The sequence below is a fragment of the Lutra lutra genome, chromosome 1 (assembly GCF_902655055.1).
Source record: "Lutra lutra chromosome 1, mLutLut1.2, whole genome shotgun sequence".
Taxonomy (NCBI): Eukaryota; Metazoa; Chordata; class Mammalia; order Carnivora; family Mustelidae; genus Lutra; species Lutra lutra.
Genome location: NC_062278.1, coordinates 29,254,881 through 29,276,814, shown reverse-complemented (window position 1 = coordinate 29,276,814; position 21,934 = coordinate 29,254,881). Strand labels below are relative to the sequence as shown.

At 37.5% G+C, this 21,934-nt stretch overlaps 1 protein-coding gene across 1 annotated transcript in view; it reads right to left on the bottom strand.

Annotated features, from left to right (window-relative positions):
- The window catches only part of SAMSN1 (SAM domain, SH3 domain and nuclear localization signals 1), a 147,540-nt gene that overhangs the window by 6,517 nt on the left and 119,089 nt on the right, over positions 1–21,934 (bottom strand). Inside the window, 6 exon segments of the mRNA XM_047722022.1 lie at positions 5,042–5,192; positions 7,108–7,314; positions 10,582–10,733; positions 13,266–13,395; positions 17,810–17,959; positions 21,756–21,827. Of these exon segments, the coding sequence (XP_047577978.1) occupies positions 5,042–5,192; positions 7,108–7,314; positions 10,582–10,733; positions 13,266–13,395; positions 17,810–17,959; positions 21,756–21,827 (862 nt within the window).

The following is a 21,934-nucleotide window of genomic DNA, read 5'->3' as shown; positions in this document are numbered from 1 at the left end:
TTTAAAATGTTTACATTTCATTTTATTTTTTGTGTTATATGGAATACGGCATCAATCGTAAATTAAACTTTGCAGTGCCCCCCCCCAAGATTTAATTTGGGTAAAATGAAAAAGAAATCTGAAGAAACTGAATGGCATAAAGCTAAACGGCTACAACTAGAGATATTATAAAATACATATTGATAAATACATAAACGTGAGATGCCCGTGTGCCTTCTCTACTGCGTGTATGCAGATGATTAGCCTGCATTTCTCCAAAGCTCCACGCTTCTGGAATCTAGATTCCAATCATATGGCAGGTGGGTTGGAAACACCAGGCCTGCATGTCAGGGGCTGGGGCACCAGGCTACCCTGGCGTGCTGTCAGGCCAACTGCTGGACTGCTGCTTGGCATCGCTGCAGATCTCCCCTGCTGGCAGCTCATGCTCCAGGTTCCTGGCTGGGACCTGCCTCTTGCCCTGCATCGTTTTAGGCAGGTAGGCAGGCAGGAAGGCACAACTGGGGATAGTTGAGCAACGTGGAGCTGCTGTGACCACAGCTGGTGCCAAAAGTCTGGCACACAGGCCGCCCTTCCCCCTCTCCTCAGCTCCCTCAAATACATGATTCATGGCTTCTAGGACAGTTTGCTCCTTCAGTTACTAAGTCTTTTTTTTCCCCCCACTCTGATTTAAAATTTAATTATTCCTGTGCTTCTATGGAGAACAAGATAGTTCCATCACACGTTTTCCCCGAGGACAATAGTACGCATTCTCATAGACACACTTTTAAGACACATCAAAGTGCCTCTAAATGTGGGAAAAGAGGAACGAGTTCAGAATAAAGAGAAAATATTTACTATTAATAGCAGTTAACTCTCTGATTATTTGCAAGAAGCATTTATTAGCAAGGCAAAGGTGTCCCGAAGGTTGTGTTTATGAACAACACATGCACGAACACACACAGACACACTCAAATTCTCTTTTCTTACGGGGAATCTTTATTCAAACAATTTTAAAATTGTTTAAAATTGACAAACCATTTTAAAATTCAGGTGATAAATAGAGAAAGCCTAATGTGCACCAAATAAATAGATTCTGCTCTTTTGCTCCTTCAAAAGCCGAGCGTCACCCCAATTTTTCTTCCCCGTCTAGCCTCATCTAGATTCCCAGCTGGGGGAGCCTGTGACCTAATTCTGCTCTCTTCTAAGGCAACACGGGAGCAAGTTCAGCAAGTTCAAGTTCAGGTATTGGCCTTGGCGGGATTGCAGAACCCCAAAGTCGTTATCCTCCTCCAGAGGTAATCCTGTAATCAGCTCTAACACCACTCACCAGCCCTTCTATCAGCTTGTAGGAGAAACAAATTTACCTCCTGTCAAGCAGTGGCCTAAAAAGTTTAATCCAGTTTTCGTGTTCAAGGTCAGAGTGGGTACAACACTATCTGTTGTGGCCTAAGAGAAAAGGAAAGTTGCTTGCCCTAAGTATTAGGTTTCTGTTTTGGTCCCTGTCCCACTCCCCCTACCCTCTGGGTCCCTCCAGATGTATTAAAGGCTCACATGGGGCTTGCAGTTTTTCCTCCATCATGTCAAAGTTTTAACTCTTGCCTGGCAAACAGGTGTCCACTCTCCTCAATTTTTATACTGGAGGGTTGGTAAAGCAAAACTTTCCAGTTCCCAATCTAAGAGGCACTGAAGCTTTAAACTAGGAATTTATGGACATTCCCCAAACTATCTTCAATGATCAAGATCAAATGCATACATAAAATCCTGGCCAATCTGCATGCTCCATTCTTAACACACACACACACACACACACACACACACACACACACACACAAAACTATTTTTAACCCATGACTGTGACATGCATTTGTTTTTAATAATATCTTAGTTTTATATAACCATATATTCAAGGTCTTTATCATTCAAGGTACATGAAGGTTGTGCATTTAATCTTGAGCATGGTTGTAGGAGATACGATTCACAGAGTAGAGAATAGATAAAAATAAGCATGCACGCAGCACCATGGGGCCGAATCATCAGAACTCACCATCTTATCAACAAATAGAAGTCATTCTTCTTTATTTCTTGAGCAAAGCAGTTTCATATAAGATAAATAGCTTTCAGTCAGGATAGCCTAACATGCAGTATGCATCTTTTTGACATGTATATTCTAATACTACTTTAGACCGTAAGATGAAAATAAGAAAAATCTCAGGGCTGCGTGTTGACAAGAAACACTGGTTGCATCGGCATTTTCTTCTATTTTTCATCCCCTAGCATTTGGCTCAGTGTGTGTCCATGTGTACATTACGGGCTATTGTTAAATGATCAACTTTTAGTGACCTTCAAATACCATTTTCCAATGTCTTATAAGGGAAATAATTTGGGGGACTCGTACTTTTTTATATCGCGCTTTGGAGATACTGTGTTTTATTTCCAAGGTACAGTAGAATGTGTTTTTAATAGATGTGGGAGCCTGAGTTTAGACTTGTGACCTTGAGAATGCTACTTAGCTACTCTGGTTTTGGTTTCCCCATCTTGCAAAGGAAGCACTTGGGTGAGATGGTTTTTCAAACTGCACCTACCTCTCATATATGTTGTTACCTATACATCATTACTTTTTCACTAACATAGAAAGGAGAGGGGGGATGAGGGAGGGGGAAATGAAGAAATTAAGTGGACACCACACACGGACCAAGCCTCCAGCCCTGGACCGATCTTCCCGCTGTGGGTCCAGACTGATCACTGTTTTCATGGCTAAAAACCTTTCTCACCCAGGCTCTCTGGCCCTTCCTATCCACCAGCCCTGTTGCAATGCAGCCATAGTTGTCTTGAACCTTGCAGGCAGTAATGTTGTTGCAAGGTTTCTGTTCTCACTTACGTATGAACTTCCACTTTCTGAGATGGAAAACTGAACTGAAGCTCCTGAGAAAGCTGGCACAGTAGAAAACTTCAATTTTCAGATATTCATTGTTCTTTCTATATTTGCCAGTTTGCATGTGTGGAAGAAAGAACTTGGATTTTTTTAGCAGACTGCCTCTGATTAAAACTTCAGCTCTGCTACTTAGCTAGCTGTTTTTGGCCTCTTTGAAATTCATCTCTGAAATGTTTTCTCATCTGTGAAATGGACAAAATCCCTATATAGATGGTGTTATCAAAGAAAAGTAATGTATGTACAAGTGCTCGAGAAATACCCTTTTCCCTCCCTCCACTTCAACATCAAATTATTCTGGAGGGTATTGACAAGGGTACTGCACATTACCAATTCCAAGAAATCTACAGGATCTGTTTCTTAGCCTGACATGACTTAGTGCGGAACGACATTTTGAAATGACAAGATGTGAAAGAAACTGCCTCATTTACCCCAGAGATTCTGCTACGTCAGTTTACGCAGATCAGGACTGTTTGGCTTGTACTATTGAGGAAACTGGCTGCCTTCTTACGCTTGACCTTTGTCTGCCTCTGTGACCTCATCCCCCTCTCCTCTCCTCACAACATCAAAGAACGCCCGTGAACGCCTGGACCTAAAATGGGGTAACTTCTGCAGGTGTCAAATTAGCCTTACGTGCGAAAACTCTTTGGAAAGGACAAAGCTCTATGCACGCTCAAGACAGCGAGTAAGAATAAAGCGCGATGTGGTTTCCAAAAAAGTAAATTTATTCCTGCTAGATAAAAGGCCAGTGCAGAAACACGTGCTGTGTAACTATGCCCATTTTGGAGCATTTGAGACTGGATGTGGGAAAACCTACTGAGAGACAGTCAGGAGGCCTGGGTCCTAAATACGACTTTCCTCCTTGCTCTCCATCTGGGCTGTTATTTGTAGAAAGTAGAGTAGCATCACAAACACCAGTCCCGGCTCTCCACAATTCACTATGTGTGTGAGCTTGGACGAGTCACTTATATCTCCATTTCTCATTATAAACACGGGACAGTACTCTCTTAACTCACAAAACCATGGAGCACATTAAACAAGATCGTACATGTAAAGATCTTGGCTCAAAGTTTGACTCAGAGAACAGGTTCAAAAAAGTAGTTAATGATCATGAGTAATATTATTTTTGAACAAGAAAGCTAGATTAGATGATCTGAGTTCTTTTTCTTCTTTAAAAGTCCCTACATCCCGGGGCACCTGGGTGGCTCAGTGGGTTAAGCCTCTGCCTTCGGCTCAGGTCATGATCTCAGGGTCCTGGGATGGAATCCTGTATCAGGCTCTCTGCTCAGCGGGGAGCCTGCTTCCTCCTCTCTCTGCCTGCCTCTCTGCTTATTTGTGATCTCTCTCTGTCAAATAAATAAATAAATTCTTAAAAAAAAAAAAAAAGTCACTACATCCCTCTTTCTTCTTACAAAATATTCCTTGAGGAGTTTGGTACGTCCTGAGCTCAGGGTTTCAGAAGCCAGACCAGATTCAGGGAGAGGAGTGTTCATACTGGGCAATGGTTGCGCCAAAAGCTATCCTGTCTTTACAAATGCAGTTAGTAAGTGACTGTGCACGCATTACTCCATCTTCAGTTTATACTTACAAATACAGAGAACCATCTCAGATAATAAAAGTGAGTGCTGAATATTTTTGCAAGCTATTATAACGTTTTGAAAGCATACTATAAACACATACAAGATGTGACTATATGGTAATGAAATGAATTTTCCTGTGTGGGGCGAAGGCTCATTAGCTTAGAGCCATGCTCGGCGCTGTTCTACAAAAGTTGCATATGACATTTCTCACTAATGGCTCATGCTGTCACTAAATATTTGTCTCTAACTCCCTCAGTCTTTGGGAATGCAGACATCCTCTTGTGGATAAATTAATAGCTCCGCAGACTCTAAATAAGATGCCCAGAAAAGTCTCTCCATTTTCTGAGTCCAGGAAGGGAAAAAAGTCCTCTTCCTAATTATAGACTTGACCAGAGTTGTTGTTTCCAAATAAATAAGAAAATACTTATTTTATGGAAAAGAATGCTTGATAGGATTCTCTGTAAACAAAACTGGGGCTTTGTTTTTAATAATTTTACTATTTACATTGAACAGCGATTTTCAGCTAAGGAGAAAAGTAGGGGTGCACACTTACTTTCTTCATCAAGGAGATTTTCAGCAGCTGATAGTAATCTCATCCTGTCTTCCGGGTTTTTAATATTTAATTCAATGAGATGACTCTCTTTTATATCTTTTAAATCTTCTAGGGTCTCATAACCGTTGAGTAAAAGTGTTGAGGTATATTCCTATGGGGGAGAAAAATATGTATAATATAAACTAGTCAGATTCAAATATTTTATTTTGAGTTCTCTTTAGGTTTAAAGAAAGTGTAGAAGTGCATATGGACACTGAAGGCACCGACAGAACTTTTGCTTAACTTTATTTTACTCTGTACTAGTTCTCCACATATGAACTCTAGGGCATTTATAAGAGTATGTTGGAGAATTGTCACCTTCTGGAAGGACAAATGTAAAGAAGAAATAATTACCTTAAGCCGTGCAGTGCTAAATCATGGATCAATTAAGGAGCAGAATCATTCATCCCACTTGGCATTTCTTCACTTCTCAAATAGCTCAATTGACAAAGCTAGCGTGTCCTTATGTCTATCAATAAAATGCCTCTAAAAGAGTAATTGTAGTAATATTTCTGAATCTACATCTTTTCTTGTTTGCTGGCTTGCAAAAATAATTTACCCTCACTAACGTCTTGGGATAGTTTAAAAAATGAATTTGAAACAGGCACAGAACAATAGACTTAGCATTTGGTGAACGTCATTTTATAAACCTAAGGAATTCCAGACTTTTTATTTAATTAGAAGTTTTTATCAACCACTGTGGTTATAAAAGCACTGTAGTTGGGAAAAATATTTTCCCTAAAGTTTTCTCTTCTCAGCATGTATAGTTTGTCCATCATTTGCATCAATATGTATTAATTTAAAATTCACAGGCTTCTGATTTCCGAGTCTGTTTGTTATTTACGTAACCTCTGTTCTCTCTAACAGAATAAAAATGTAAAGGGAAGTTGAACGCTTTACAACTTCCTCAAAACTTCCTTCCATTTTACTTGATCATCATTTCAATATCCTTAGTTTTAAGTAATCAGGAATAACTGCTAGCCCCTTTTACCGCCCCCCCCCCCAAAAATCTAAGTGAGAAAGAGAGAGAAAGAAAAAGTACCACTTCTTTTAAAAATGATGTCTCTTAGGAGCACTGAATTAGAACTGAGAAACCAAAGTCCCCATTCTGACATAACCATTTGATTATGGGTTCTTGAGTAAGTTATTTCACTTCCTTAGACCTTCGTTTTCTCATAGGTCACAGAACACACGAAAAGAAGAAGCAGGTTTGAAACTTGTACTTCATCCAAGCAGTACCCCATCTGGGGTGGGGGCACCAAAAGTAATATAGGAAGGCCTAGGTCGTGTGTCTACAGACAGGAGTATAACTAGATAATTCAGGAGAAACAATTAAGGAAAGTTTAATTGGTTATTGCCTTGATGAGTTTTGAAAACTCTCAAAGTACTGCTGCATTAATATTAGAAATGGATTGCGAAACAGTAAATTGAGTGAGGCTAGGTAAATTGCATGTACACACCATTGAACAAGGTAGATATTTCATAAAAATTTTGCTAATATAACAAGAAAATAATTGGATTATAAATACAGACAACACAATTTCCTTAACATAATCATCATGGGGACTTAATGACCACTATTTCCTAACAAATTGCTTTTGAAACAGTTATATTTAGTTATCTTCTCTTGACTTGCTTTTGATCTTTGCCCTACAGAAAATGTAATTTTCTTTCCATATTTTCCTTTCAATTATCTGGATTTTTACCTTTACTCTCATACTCTCTGTATCATTCTCATTTACATGTTTCCCTGGACCTCTTATTCTCCTAGGTATTTCTCATTTTTCACAGCACTTTCTCAACATTAATCTCTACTGTCACTGCTAAGTACCATTAGAGTTTAGTCCAAAGGAGGTTATATCAAGACCTGTCCTTGTGTAATAAAAGTAATAAAGGAGAAATAAGAAGTCTTCTTGGAAAACAGATTTTCCTTTGCTGTAAGCCCTATATTTTTTAACACCGATCCTTTCTCCTTAGTTATCCCACCCAGATACCACCAGAATCAAATAGGTCACAGGTTTGCTAACCTGAAGGTGAATCTTCTCTAGGAACTCCTGTAGAGTCTTGGGTTTTTCCTTTCCAGTCTTTCGGTGTGCCTTTATTTTCTTGGGGGCTGCTTCCTCTTCGGAGATGACATCCACATAAATAAATTTGAAGTTTCCCACCTTATTGTTCAACATCCCTGTCCACATCCCCATTGGCGTTTTGCAGATAATGTCTATGATGTCTCCTTTCTAAAGACAAAGAAATATACCAATCAGTTTTCAGAGAACTTTGGTGCTATGACAATTAGTAGAAAGAATGGAATCACAGAAATTTGAATAATGAGGGAATATGATAAGGGAAGTTACTGATAGCAGAAATAAATCTAAGAGAAAATTTACTTTAAAAGTTCAAGGGAATTATTTGCTAGTAATAAAGAAGAACACTTCAACAAGCTTGAAGAAAAGGTCCTACATGCATTCGATGACATATTTATGGTTTTGGTATATCAATTTATGAACTTGTATTTGTACGGCACAATGGAATTTACAAAGTACTTTTGCATATAGTGAATCATTTAATGCCCATGACACATTACTTAGGTACATATACAAGGTATCTTTATAATTCTAAATATTATAGAAAAGGAATGTAACATTAAATAACTTCCCAGAGCAACTGGCAATCAGTTGTCTGAACTAAAAAATGATGCCCTCTTCATTCATCTTGTCAAAGCAATAGATATATAGCAAAGCTCAAGCCATCATTCCTGGAGGGGTTCCCACATGGGGAAGGGAAAGAAAAAGAACTCTATCTCTGTCCATGATTCTAGTTCATCTGAAAAACTTACCTACAGTAAAAAAGAAACCATCTAAAGTATTGCATTCCTCTAAAATAACGAAACTATTAGACCTTTGTACGTCTAAATATGTAACAAAAGTATGTGTGTGTGCACCAAGGACAAATTATGCTACTGAATTATTTTAGAGAAGATAATACTTAGCCTGAGCTTCACAACAATGTTTGGGTCATAGGATGAATGAAGCACATTAGGATGGACAAACCAGTTGGTCTTTTTCTTTATTCACATCTAAGACTCTAATTGGCTACAGGCTGCCAGTATACTGGCAAGAGTAGAAAACCCCCGTGGTACTTCTTTATAAAGAAAATTGATTTCTACCCAAATAACAGTGCCTACATTTAGAAGTCATATTTCTTCCTTTGAGACTTATAATTTCTACCCCAGAGAGGACATTATAGGTTCTGATATTGTTGCCTTTTCAGGGGACTACACTCAAATAAACAAAACATTAAGTCGGCTACTAAAAATGTTTTTTCCTCACTCTCTACGAATGTGTATTCTTCCATCTAAAACACACAATGTATTTTTTTTAAAGATTTTATTTATTTATTTGACAGACAGAGATCACAAGTAGGCAGAGAGGCAGACAGAGAGAGAGAGAGGGGGAAGCAGGCTCCCTGCAGAGCACAGAGCCTGATGTGGGGCTCGATCCCAGGACACTGGGACCATGACCTGAGCCGAAGGCAGAGGCTTTAACCCACTGAGCCACCCAGGTGCCCCCACACAATGTATTTTTAATAGTAGGATTCAGTCTGATTAAAAGATTTGATCTTTCTGATTTGTGATCATCTGCCTGTCTGACCCTATAAGCTATTCGTCTAGTTCTTCCTGCCTTTAACTGTGGAGAGTTGAATCTGGGCTAGGTGGGATCAGCTAAGCAGACCTAGAAAATCCCCAGAAGCTCTAGGAGAAGTTTCTAAGCATGGGAGCTCTCTGCTGCATCCTTCCTATTATCCTCTAAATTTTTTAAAAAAGTATACACTCCAGGAAAGCCCACAGTCACCAGCGAAGTCCCAGTTTCATTGCGGATAAGACCCTTGATATAAACAATGGCATTCAATCCCCAGTGGTAACTGTGGGATTCTTATTGTGTCCTATAAGAGCTCTACAAATATCACCTTAGACACCACAAGCGGTGGGGCACTGACATGTTATTATAGGAAAGGCGAAAAGCTCTCCCAAGCCTAAATGTATTCAATTTATTCCCTTCTACACCCTCCCCCAACAGTGGTTACTAGGCTGCAAATATTCCTTCCCCAAGACTTAAACTTAAATTTCAAAGCATTCATAGAAATGACTAAGGAGCTAACTATGGAAAATAACGTTTTCCTCATTCTCCCGCTGAGCTGTCTGATTTGTTACAAAAGAAGGGATAAAGAGAAGAGCAGAGTGTCTTGAATGTTAAATAATAACATCAATACTTCATAACTTGTCATAATTGCTGGTTAACACTGGCTTGGTGATGATAGTAGAGAAAAGTCATAATTTCTGTCCTTTTAGCTATACCAGTTTGTGTTACTAAAAGGAATAATTTAACATGTATAAAATACTTCAGCACCAAACCTTCTAGTTATATGATTGCAACAGCACCTCCCCTCTTGTGTGAGTAGGACCATGAAAACAATGGATTTCACACCCACTATTATGTTGTACTATATGGCACAAGGGACTGTGCAGATATAATTAATGTCCCAAATTAGTTAATTTTGTAATTAAGAGGGAGGTTATCTGGGTATTTCTGACTTTATTAGGTAGGAGCTCTTAAAAATAAAGAGATTTGAAACATGAGTGAACTTTTCTCCTGCAGGCTGCCATGTTGTAGAGAGGACCATGGCTGGCAACCTCCAGGGTCCGAGAGTGTCTCCCAGGCAACATCCAGCAAGAAAGCAGGAGCCTCCGTCCTACAACTACAAGCAACTGAATTCTGCCAATAGTTGTGAGTTTGGAAGAGGACCCTGAGCCCCAGGTAAGATTACAGCCCCAGCTGTCACCTTGATTTTAGCCCTGTGAGACCTTAAGCAGGGAATGCAGTTGGGCCATGACTAAATGTTTGACCTATAGAACTGTGAGGTAATGCATTTGTGTTGTTTAAAGTCCCTGAGTTTGTGGAAATTTGTTGCATGGCAGTAGATAACGAATATAGAGAATCAGAGGTAAGAAGAGGGAATTCAGGAGGGAATATCACTGGGAGAAAGATGTCTGGTTATTCATAGCCCCCAACTTCAGCACTGAAGTTGCCCAGCCAAGGCTGGTTCCCAAGGGAGTTGTTGTGAGGGGCTCTTGCCTGATAGCGCCATCTTTTCTCTCTCTCCTTCTAATCCAGGAAGTAGCAGGCAGAGCTAGGCACCTCTAGTAACCTGTGAGGCTTCTGGTTTTCAGAAAAATGTAGACAATTTCTTCTCCCCAGACAGGCTCAGAATCTGCATTATCTACATAACAGCAACTTATGCTATAGCCTCAACAGACCAATTCCCCTAGACCACCTCGAGTGTTTTGTTCATATTCTTGCTACAGTAACCCATTCCTGCGTTCTAGTGCTGGGGAGAACACACTCACCGCCCCCCCGCCCCTGTTCCCACTGCTTGCACTTCCTGACACAGACCATACAACCAGTGCTAGACAAACGAGACAGAATGCAGCTATGACGTGCACACACCTTGATTTTGAGGGAGTCAGTGTCATAGGGGCTTGGTGTAAAATCAGTATGTACTCTGGCTCGGCCACAGAATGGTCCAGAGTAGGGTCCATCATCATCAAGTCGAAAGCTATCCCGGTTACTCGTACCGTCTGAACAGCTTGTTATTCCACCTGATGAAAGCAAAGCAGAGATTAGCAGTTCTCACTGAAGGTTTGTAACATTCTGAACCACCATCTGAATAGAGCTAAGGGGGGATCATGCTGAAGCACTGGACGCCAACCTTTTGAGGGAGCTCTAAATGATGGATTCCTATTTTTTTCTGACTCCCAGTCACTCTCCATCAGTGGCCTTTGTCCTCTGAGCCATTTCTGTACTTTCTTGAGCCAATCTGACCATTCTTTCCTCAACCACTAACCCAAACACCTTCTCACTTTGGTCTCTGTGATCTGACCCAATAGCAAAGTGTTTTGCTACTTGCTAAAGAGACAAACAATACAGACTTAACTCCTTGTGCAGGCCAGACAATTAATTTTGTACCTGTAAACAAAGACAAAAACCTATAGCAACAGTTTGATCCTTATGTACTACGGATCACAAATGGTCAAAGCATCAGACTACAGGGTTCCCTATTCTTATCACAATGTAGCTAGACTGCTCTCCCAAACATCCTATTACGTACCAAAAGCCATTTTGAAGTAACATCTCTATGCATAAAAGGTAGCACTTCTGCTTGTGTGAATTTGAAGCATAGAGAAAGTGTGTTCCTGTATCTGTCCTTCCTTGTGGTTCTAAACTTTCTAAACTGGGCTTTTTAAATTACTCCGAATCCTTGTTCTCTGGTCCTTTTCCTTCTGAGTTTGAACCTCAAGGGAGAGAAAGAAGAGATTCCATTTTTTGCTGCCTGCGAGAGGCGGGGTGGGGGATGTTAAGAATGGCTTCCAGTGGAAGTAGCTCTCAGTTTCTCCACCACTCTCACCACTCTCCACTACTTCCACTTTCTCCTTCAGTGAGGCCTCTCAGTGCTCTGTCCAATGATGAAACAGCCCTGGTTTCTCTACTATTTAATCAAATAATTATGGAGATAAGGTAAAGAACCTTAACATATTGAATATGAACCATTGTAAGAAAGGGTGAGTTGCATGTAATCGCAAAAATTAAGTTGTATATGACAACAGATAAGTGGGCCGCCATCTCCTTACACCTTCCTTCCATGGCCACCCCTGGCCCTGGCTTTTCATGGTACATCCCAGTTAATAAAATTCTACCCACATTCAGCATTACAATTTAGAATTTTAAAACTTCCAGCAGAAGTGAATACTAATGAAATCTGAATTTCACACATGCAAAAATATATCCTTCAAATGTTTCTACGTTAGTTTTTTTTTCTCCTTTCTTCACAAAATAACTCTTCTTCAGCCAATAGGAAAAGTAGGAATGAAATTCAGGATATCTGAAACATCTGGTATTTGCGATCTATCTTCAAGTAACAGAAGCAGTTGATTAAAAAGGAAATGGCAAATAAACCTTGCAAAAAAAGAAAACATTTAAAAGCCCTGAAAAGATCAGAGGAATGTATAACAGTGTACACATAAAAAAGTTAAAAGGCCCCCTGCGGTATCAGTAGTTTCTTCCAGATAGCAGGATATGTGACTAAAACCTGAATGACTTCCTTCTTAGAAACAATGGTTTTAGAAAATCCTTGTTGAACACATGCTGCTTCCTTCCTGTCACCTAACTGGCCATATTCCTTCTATTTAGTATTTACACAGTATTTCATTCTTTACTCACTCATACTAGATGGACACCTGAAAAGTGAATGTGAGAAGTGATGCATATGTCTCTCTCTTTTCAGAATACTTCAGGCAAAAGGGAACAGAAAGGAAGGAAAAAAGTGAGAGGGGACAGGAGAGAGAAAAAAGAAAGAGAAGAAAGAAACAAAGGAAAGGAGGAGGGAAGATAGAAAGAAAAAGAGGAGAAGGAAGGAAGAAAGAAGAAGGAGAATAAAAGGAGGAATAACGAGAAAAGGAAAGGAAGGAGGAAGGGATGGATGGAACAAGAGACAGAGAACAGGATTTCATTTATCTGAATATGTCAAGTCATTTAAGATTTTGACTCAAGATAATGCTAGTTCTCCTAAGCAAACAATTTTATTTTAGGGATGCAGATTTCGTCTCCCAAGATGATTTTTTTTGAGGCATATCCCCAAGAGCCCTGCCAACTACAGTATTAGAAGTTTCAAAATAATACATAATTCTATCAAATATATTGTGTATTATTTTAAACAACAGCAACTCTACGGATTCAGCAATCCTACATTTTCACTATTTTTCTTATCAAGTATCTGGAAACTTTTTGCTAATTTGAAAGCCCCAAAGAAGCAAATCTGTAGTTGATGGTTTTCATTTGAATTTGTTTCTTTTTTCTTTTTTAATTGTTTTTAAAATGTTAATTCCGGTATTACTAACATATAGTGTTATGTCAGGTTCAAGTGTTCAGTATAGTGATTCAACCCTTCAGTGCATTACACGGTGCTGATCATGGTAAGTGCGCTCTTTAATCCCCATCACCGATGTCACCCATCTCCCCACCCACCTTCCCTCTGGTAACCATCAGTTTGTTCTCTGTAGTTAAAATCTGCTGTTTTTAATTAACTTAACTCAGTCCTCCCAGTTACAATTTCGTCCCTTATTCTGTAGGCTTACTTGATGAACTCTGCCCACTGTAGAGACTATCCATGGAGTCACTGGCTTTGAGGGAGACCTTCTCTGTGTGAGATCCAATCACTGGGTCACTGTTCCGATACGGGAGGGTAGTCTCTCCATCCTCCTCATCCTTCAAAAAAAACATATCAGAGGTTAAGTGCAGAGAACTGATTTCCATGGAAGTACTCACTGTGTGCATTGATTTAACAAACAAGACATATTTTAGCAATAAAATACTTAGGAATCCATCAGCATAAAATATGAGAGTCATTAATCTTTAGTTCAATTTCTAGCAAAACATGTTATACTTGGAAAAATTTTTTAGATGAAACACTCCACATTATGGAATTCAAATGAAATCATCATAATTCACTTTATAAGTTAGGATGAATATCATATTGATACTGCTTAATCAGAAGTGTTAGATTTATTAATATCTATGCTTTATCTGTTAAAGCACTTTTATTTCTTCATGTTCTCCTTATCATCTATTTACCACCATTACTAATCCTTTGAGATCTGATATTACAAGTTTAAATTCTGCATCGTTGTTTCATGTCAGTTATTTGCACCTTACCAGATCACTAGATATGAATAAAACATGCACATTTTGCAATTCTAAAGCAAAGCTTATCTAAGAAGCTTTACAAATCTCATACCAAGCTTGCACACCTAGTCAAGTGAAAAGCAAATCCTGCATAAAATTAGGAAAGACAGACAATTTCAAAACAAATTACATCTGCTTTAAAACATCTCAAATGTCTTCCATATTTAGATAGTTTGGACAAAACCTATAAATTCCTTAATATTCACCAAAATGTAATTCAATATTCCTCATTTATGAGCATTTCTAAACATTAATAAAACTTCAGAATACATACATGATATATACTCAGTTTGATTCTCTCCTTTTATCCATTCCTTTATTCATTTGTTCAGTCATTCAACAGAAGTTTAGAGAACACCTTGTAAGTACCTGACACTGTTTTGGGAACTGGGGATACCTTGGTAAACAAGATCACAGGGTCCCTGCTCTAATAAGATAAACATTTTAGTGTGTTAGGGTTTGTGTGTGTGTGTGTGTGTGTGTTAGTGTTTGGAGATGTGTGGGTAAACAAACGCAAAAGGAAATTTCAGGGAACAAGTGCTATGAAGGAGATAAAACTGAGCGATGTGAGAGGATTAGCTGCTAGGATTAGGGTGGGGGGAAGGTTGGCTGATTTCGATGGAGTAGCCTCCAAAGACCTTTGCTATAGGGTAATATATGCTCTGAATTCTTGACTCTGAATTCTGACCTTAAGATGTAACTTTTATGAAGAACTGGAGGCAGTTTTCCAAGCAAAAGGAATAGCAAGAACAAAATAACTCAGAATTAGCTTGGCTTATGAGTGGAAAGACCAAAAGGTAGCTGGAGCTGAATGAGATCAAGGAGAGTGTCATAAAATGAGCTCAGAGGGGTGCTTGGGTGGCTCAGTCGGTTAAGCATCTGCCTTCAGCTTGGGTCATGATCCTGGGGTCCTGGCATCAAGCCCCATATCAGGGACCCTGCTTCTCCCTTTGCTGCTCCCCCTGCTTGTTCTCTCTCTCTCTCTGTCAAATAAATAAATAAAATCTTAAAAAAAAAAAAAAAAGAAAGAAAGAAAGAAAGAAAATGAGCTCAGAGTAGACTGGAGCCGGATCAGTAAGAGCTTTATAGACCATGTGTGGTGGTCATGGAATGTGTCACTCAGATATTTTGCTGTGAGACCCTTCTTTACGGACAGCCTCAGCTACTAAATCCACCACTGTGCATAGAAGCCATGCTCTCTGCCAGTGACTGAAACAGTGAGGGCACCATTTGAGTCCATTCTGGTGGGATATAGGGTTCCTCTAATGGAAAACTTTGGTTCAAGGACTATCTGCCAATCTGGCTAAAGCTTTCTTCTCCTTTCCCAGGTGTCAAACTTGCACTGTTGTCAGAAGGCTTTCCCTATCCAGTTCTTTATCTATCCTTCACATTAATTTTCCCCAATAATCTTTGGTGTGTCCTTTGCTTTCTTAGAATCTGTTTCTCAAAGGACTGGAATGAACATACTATAGTAAGTGAAGGCATTGTGAAGGCATTGTAAAACTTTAAGCAAGGGGCATGATGTGTTCTGAAATTCCACTTAAGATCTTTCCAGCTTCTGTGTGGAGAATGGCTTTTATGGAGGAAAGGGTGGAAGAAAAATGACCAATTAGGTGGTTATTATGGCAGTCTAGGCAAGAGAAGTTGTTTTTGGTTGGTGGTTGATTGATCTAAAAGCAGGAATAGTTTACATAGAGAAATTGTGGGTTTTAGATAAGATTTTGGAGTTTGAGCCAATAGAATATGCTGATGAATTGGTGTGAAAAGTGAGAGAAAAAAAGCAATTTGGAATGATTCTTAGGCTTTCCTCTTTCTTTACTTCCTTCCTTCCTACCATCCTTCTTTTCTTTCCTTTTCTTCTCTGTTCTATTCTTTCCTTTTCTCTTCTCTTTTTTCCTTCCTTGCATCTAGAGTTATGACAATTGTTATCTATCACTACTGGGAAGACTAGACAAGAAACATGTGTTTTTGGTAGAGCATAGAGAATTAATAATTCAGTTTGGGATATACTGGGTCCCAGATAACTATTGTACATATAAGTGATGATAATGAATACACAACTGGTTGTTCAAGTACAACGGATAAGATATCATAGCTAGAGATGTAATTGCAAAAAACAAAGTGATGAGACTAGATGAGCTCACTGAGGGGAAGAGTAGACTGAGTAGAGCATCTAGGAATAAGCCTTGGAAGGACTTAATATTTACAGACAAGAAAGAAGGCAAAGCCAAGAAAGGAAACTCTGAGGAAGAAAGCCAGAAGAATGCCTGTTAAAGAAACCAAGAAAGAATGTTTCAAATGTATTGAAATAATCACTTGTGTCAAATACGTTGAAAAGTAATGTAAGAAGTAAGAAAAGCGACCAGTAAGTTCAGCAACACAGAGGTTAATACCAATTATGACTCCTGTTTTAATGAGTTATTGGGGATGGAAGTCCTAGTGGGTTAAAAAGTGAATAGACTAAGACTTACAGATCAATGTAGCAGAATTGAGAGTCAGAAATAAACCCATGTATTTATGACCCATATAATTATGACCATGTATTTATTATTAATTGATTTTCAGCAAGGGTGCCAAGAAAAGACAATAGTAAAATAATTGACCTTTTAACAACTTTTATGACAACTTGATATCCATATTTGAAAGAATGAAGATGGACTCCTACTACACTCCATAGAAAAATTAGTAGATCATACACCAAAATTTAAGAGCTACAACTGTGAACTCTTAGAATAAAAACACAGGAGTAAATCTTTGTGAACTGAGATTAAACAGTAGTTTTTAAACTATAATATTAAAAGCTCAAATGACAAAATATAGATAAATCAGGCTGCATCAAATTATAAACATCTGTGCTGCAAATGATACCATCAAAAAAGTGAAAATACAATCCACAGAATGGGAGAAAATATATCATATTGCAAATCATATATCTGATAAGGTACTTGCATCCAGGATATATTTTTAAAAAGCTTAAAAGTCAATAATAAAAAAAAAACCCCAAATAACCCAATTAAAAAATGGGCAAAAGGTTTGAGTAAATATTTTTAAAAAATTTTATTTATTTATATGACAGACAGAGAGAGTGCAAGAACAAGCACGGAGAGCTGGAGGCAGAGGGAGAGAGAGAGAAGCAGGCTCCCCTGCTGAATAGGGAGCCCGATACAGGGCTCAATCCCAGGACCCTGGGATCATGACCTGAGCTACTCAGGTCCCCCCAAGTAAACATTTCTTTAAAGAAGATATACAAATGGTTCATAAGAACATAACAAGATTCTCAACATCATTAGTCATTAGGGAAGTGTAAATCAAAGCCACATCGAAATTCTACTTCACAACCACTAGTAATAGGAAGGCTAGCATCAAAAAGACAGTAACAAGTGTTGGCAAGCATGTGGAGAAATTGGAACCCTCACATGTTGCTAGTGGGAATGTAAAATGATGCAACTGCTTTGGGAAGCAGGTTGCCAAGTTCTCAGAACACCAGATAGTTACCATATACCAGAGAGAAACAAGAGTATTTCCACACAAAAACTCCTAAATATTTATAGCATCATTATTTACAATAGCCAGAAAGTGCAAACAACTCAAATATCTATCAACTGATGAAAGGAAAAATAAAATATAGTTTATGTATAAAATGGAATATTATTTGGCAATAAAAAGAAATGAAGTACTGATGTTTGTTACAACATATGACATAGCATTCTCCACATACTACATGTGTGATCTTTCTGAGCCTCCATTTCCTCTATTAACATAGGAGTAATAATGCTTTTTTTTCCCTATCTAGTTCCTGGGCACAATTATTAAGGGAAAAAATAGACGTTGAAGTCCTTCCTATAGGACCAAGTAATTCTATGTCTAGAAGAATCTGTTGGCTATTTTAAGAAAAAAATTAATAGAAAAATACAAATGATTGGCAGAGTACACTTACCTTTTCCTCAGAAAGGGCTTTTATGTACTTTTTGCCCACTTTTTTCTTCATTGTCCAGGAAATAACTCTCATTTTTTTCCCTAATCCTCCTCCATTATTCGAAGTTTTATTTTGTTCTCCACTTTCATTTATGGGTTCCCCTTCATATACCTAATTAGAATTGTTAACAAAAGACAGAATAATAAAGCAATAAAAATCATTGTTCTGAAAACATTATTAAAGTGAAGATTCCAAATTTGTGGGCTTCCTATGTATTGTGTATAGCAGCCTCCAAACTTCAATATGGATAGAATACATATTTTTAATGTTGTCCAAGCCTGGTGCCATGTGTTACAAACTCAGAAAATAAAACTTGTGATGTTGAAGGACCTGAGCTTCACATCTAAAAATTTTTAAAAGAATTTTATTCTTTAAATAGCTGTACAGTAGATCGACTTAAAAAAAAAGATTTTATTTATTAATTAGAAAGAGAGACAGTGCTGGAGAGAGAGAAGAAGCAGGCTCCCCACAGAGCAGGGAGCCCAAAGTGAGTCCACCCCACGACTCTAGGATCATGACCTGAGCCAAAGGCAGATGCTTAACCATCTGAACCACTCAGGCACCCCAGTTTTCCCCATTTTTGAGATGGGCAAAATAGAATTAAATCATAAGCATAATGAGTGATTAAGTCTACATAGATGGGAGATATTTTATTAGGGGCTTTAGAAAGGCTATAGTATGTATTCATGCTGAAGGGGCATTAAAATATCCTCTTGATTCTTATATAAATTGAAATGGTCATTTAAAAAAAAGTTTTGGAGTTAAGTAAATCCATTGAGGAAGTGCAATGTTTTCTTCTTGCAGGTGAGTATCCCATGCATATTTCCCACATTCTCAAGCAACAGTAATTATGAACATGGTCTAGCCATTAGTATAGAAATGAGTATGTAATTCACATGTAATATATTCTAAGTATTTAACATTACCTGATACAAAGTTTGTTTGTTTGGTTGATTATTGCCTGCATCTCCCACGATAAATTATGCTCCATGAGCTTAGAGATTTTATATTTTTTATTTATTCTGCATGTCTAGAACACTTCCAGGAATATCACTGACACTTGATATTTTTTTAATAAGCAAAACTTTCATATAGAAATTTGGAGTGATTTCTTTTTCTTAAAGGACTTACTTGGGTTCTATATCCTTAATATCTTAGATTTTAAGAAAGGACTTTTAAGGGTCATCTAGTCTAGCATTGCCCACCATTCTTGATGGGTGGACAGACAGACATTTCCTGAATATTAAAAAAAAAAAATTAGGGGAAACTTCTATTTAGTTAACTTGAATAGTTTATTTTTATTGTTGTTATATTAAAGATTTACTTATTTATTTTAGGGAAAGATAGCATGTATGGGGGGAGGGGAGGAGAGTCTCAAGCAGACTCCCCACAGGCCCAGCATGGGCTCAACCTCACAAACCTGAGATCGTGACATGAGTCGAAGTCAAGTCAGACGCTTAACTGACCGAACCACCCAGGCTCTCCTTGAATATTTTAATATGAAGGTTTAACCACATAGTTAACAAAATTATTAATCAATATTATTTTTTACTTCATATCTTACCCCAAATTGCCTGTGATAAATATGAATGGACAGCTGATTGAAGTCCTCATTGAACTTTATTCATTTCTACATTTAAGGTTATAAAAGGCAAAGATTCTTTGCTTAATTCAAAAGCCCTGAATAAAATATAACTTGGAAACCCTTTAAATTTTTAAAGTTAGCTTTTTTCTTCTCTCTTCTTTTTATTTAAGCTCTATCTTCCCTGTAAAATTATAAACTAACCCCCTCCAAAAGAAAGTGTATTATTTTATTATTATCTGTGTTAAATTACCATTGCCTAAGCTTCAAAAAAGTATCACAAATATTTTTAAAAATATTTTTATTTATTTATTTGACAGAGACAGAGAGAACAAGGTGGGGGTGGTGGGTGGGCACGTAGAGGGAGAGGGAGAAGCAGGCTCCCCACTGAGCAAGGTGCCCAATGTGGGAATGGATCCCAGGTCTCTGGGATCATAACCTGAGCCAAAGGCAGAGGCTTAACCAACTGAGCCACCCAGGCCCCCCGTATCACAAATATTTTAAATTTTAAGTTTCTCTATCATTTTTTACAGACATTTCAAAGAAACTACCTCAGCATATTTTCAACTTTCACATTTTTCTATGCTGTTCTCTTTCATAATCTGTCTCTCCCTCTATACTATCGGCTTCATGAAGTAGGGATTTTCATCAATTATTACAACAGTAATTTCTGAGTACCTAATGGAAATCCTGTCATAGAGTAGGTCCTCAAGAAATACTAGTTGAATGAATGAATGATGCATTGTGAAAAACGTGTGAACTACCTTTTCAGGTTTGCTAAATTCTTTCACAAATTACTAAGCCACCATTACTAATAAATGAACCTGAGTGAACCTGAGCTACTTTTACAGGTTAACCCTGAATTACAAACTAAATAACAGATTCTACTGTGTAGAATCTACAGTCTATATGTGATTATGGAAAGGTAAAGATTTATGTAAGATGTTAATTGAAAATTATATAGGGTTTCTCACTATTTATATCCATATATTATCTTATTTAAAACTAAACAAATGTGGATAGACTATATAGCTATTTACAAGTTTAAGCATGTGTATATAAATATGTAGATGGATAAAAGGGGATATAAATAACATGCATATGTATAAAAGGGGATGTATTATACACACACGCATGTAAGTGTACTAATGGATGTATTTGTAAAGTAATACTAGATGTCATTTTGTTTTCATTTCTTTTGTTTAGAATAGCCATTACTGAAATACCAATATTTAAAAATATTACAGGTATATACACACAGGAATCTGAAAAGTATATTGAGAAATTATACCAGGAAAAATTCTTTATAAAAAATAAAACATATAATAATGAGAATGAATAATTAAGAAATACATGAGATCTAAAACCTATTGATCTAAAATGTATCACATGTGGAGTTGCTGAATCAGGTTCAATGATAAACACGTAGTTTTAATTTTGTCTATATATACACACACACACACACACACACACACATATGTGTGTGTGTATATATATATCCCTCCTCCCTACTATTTGATCAGGTGTCAAACCTTTCATTAATCACATCACAGTTGGCCTGTGGTTTGTGAGATAGTGTAACAGAAATGCAAACTTGGAGTTAGACAAGATGTTGAGTTCTGCCTTTGTCATTTATTAACTGTGTGATTTAGAAGTAATTTTATTTCTTCATTGGTAAAATAATAATACTAATAGTTCCTACATTAGAGGTAGGTAAAGTCTTTAGTGTTGTTCCTGTATCATGGTAAGTGTTCAATTAAATGTTGATACTATTATTATTACCATTATTTTTATATAGACTTCATTTTATGGGAAGCTTTCCTTAAGCTACATTTGAAGTGTTCCTGGTTTGCAAACGTGGGTGTAATAGTCACCTATGAGGCATTTCAATGCATATGGCAGAAGTTCGAGTGCAATTGAGTGACCATATGCTGTCCTTGACAAATTTACAACTAAGCCATTTAATCATTAAATTAAATTAATGCAATTACCATTTACATAAAATTTAATATATATATTCTTTTATGGTAGAACTGCTCAGAAAATTTGGGGTTATTTGTGTTCCTTTAAATCTTAACTCTCTTCTTAAGTTCATGTTCTGCTTTTCCTAGTGTTAGTCTTCTTAGAGGGCTTTTTACTTTTAATACCCAGCAGGGTAACTAGGTACTAAGTAGTTCTTTGTTCCTTTATTACAAAAATATAGGCAAGACTGCGATTTTTAAATATACTTATTTTTCTTACGGTATTTTGCAAAAGTGATATTGACTTCATAAATTTTCCTAATGTGCTTGCATAATATTCATAAAATTGTAATAAAATACTAACCTCAGTTGAATCATCTGGTTTTGAAATGGAATTATTCCGAAAACGATCAAAATTCCCAAAACTGCTGCTGCGCTATAAAATAGGAAAGGAAAGGAAAGGACATTTAGGATTTGTGACTTTCACTGAAAAAATTGCTAAATATATTAGATTATGGCTCCATAAGCATCAGTATGTTTGCA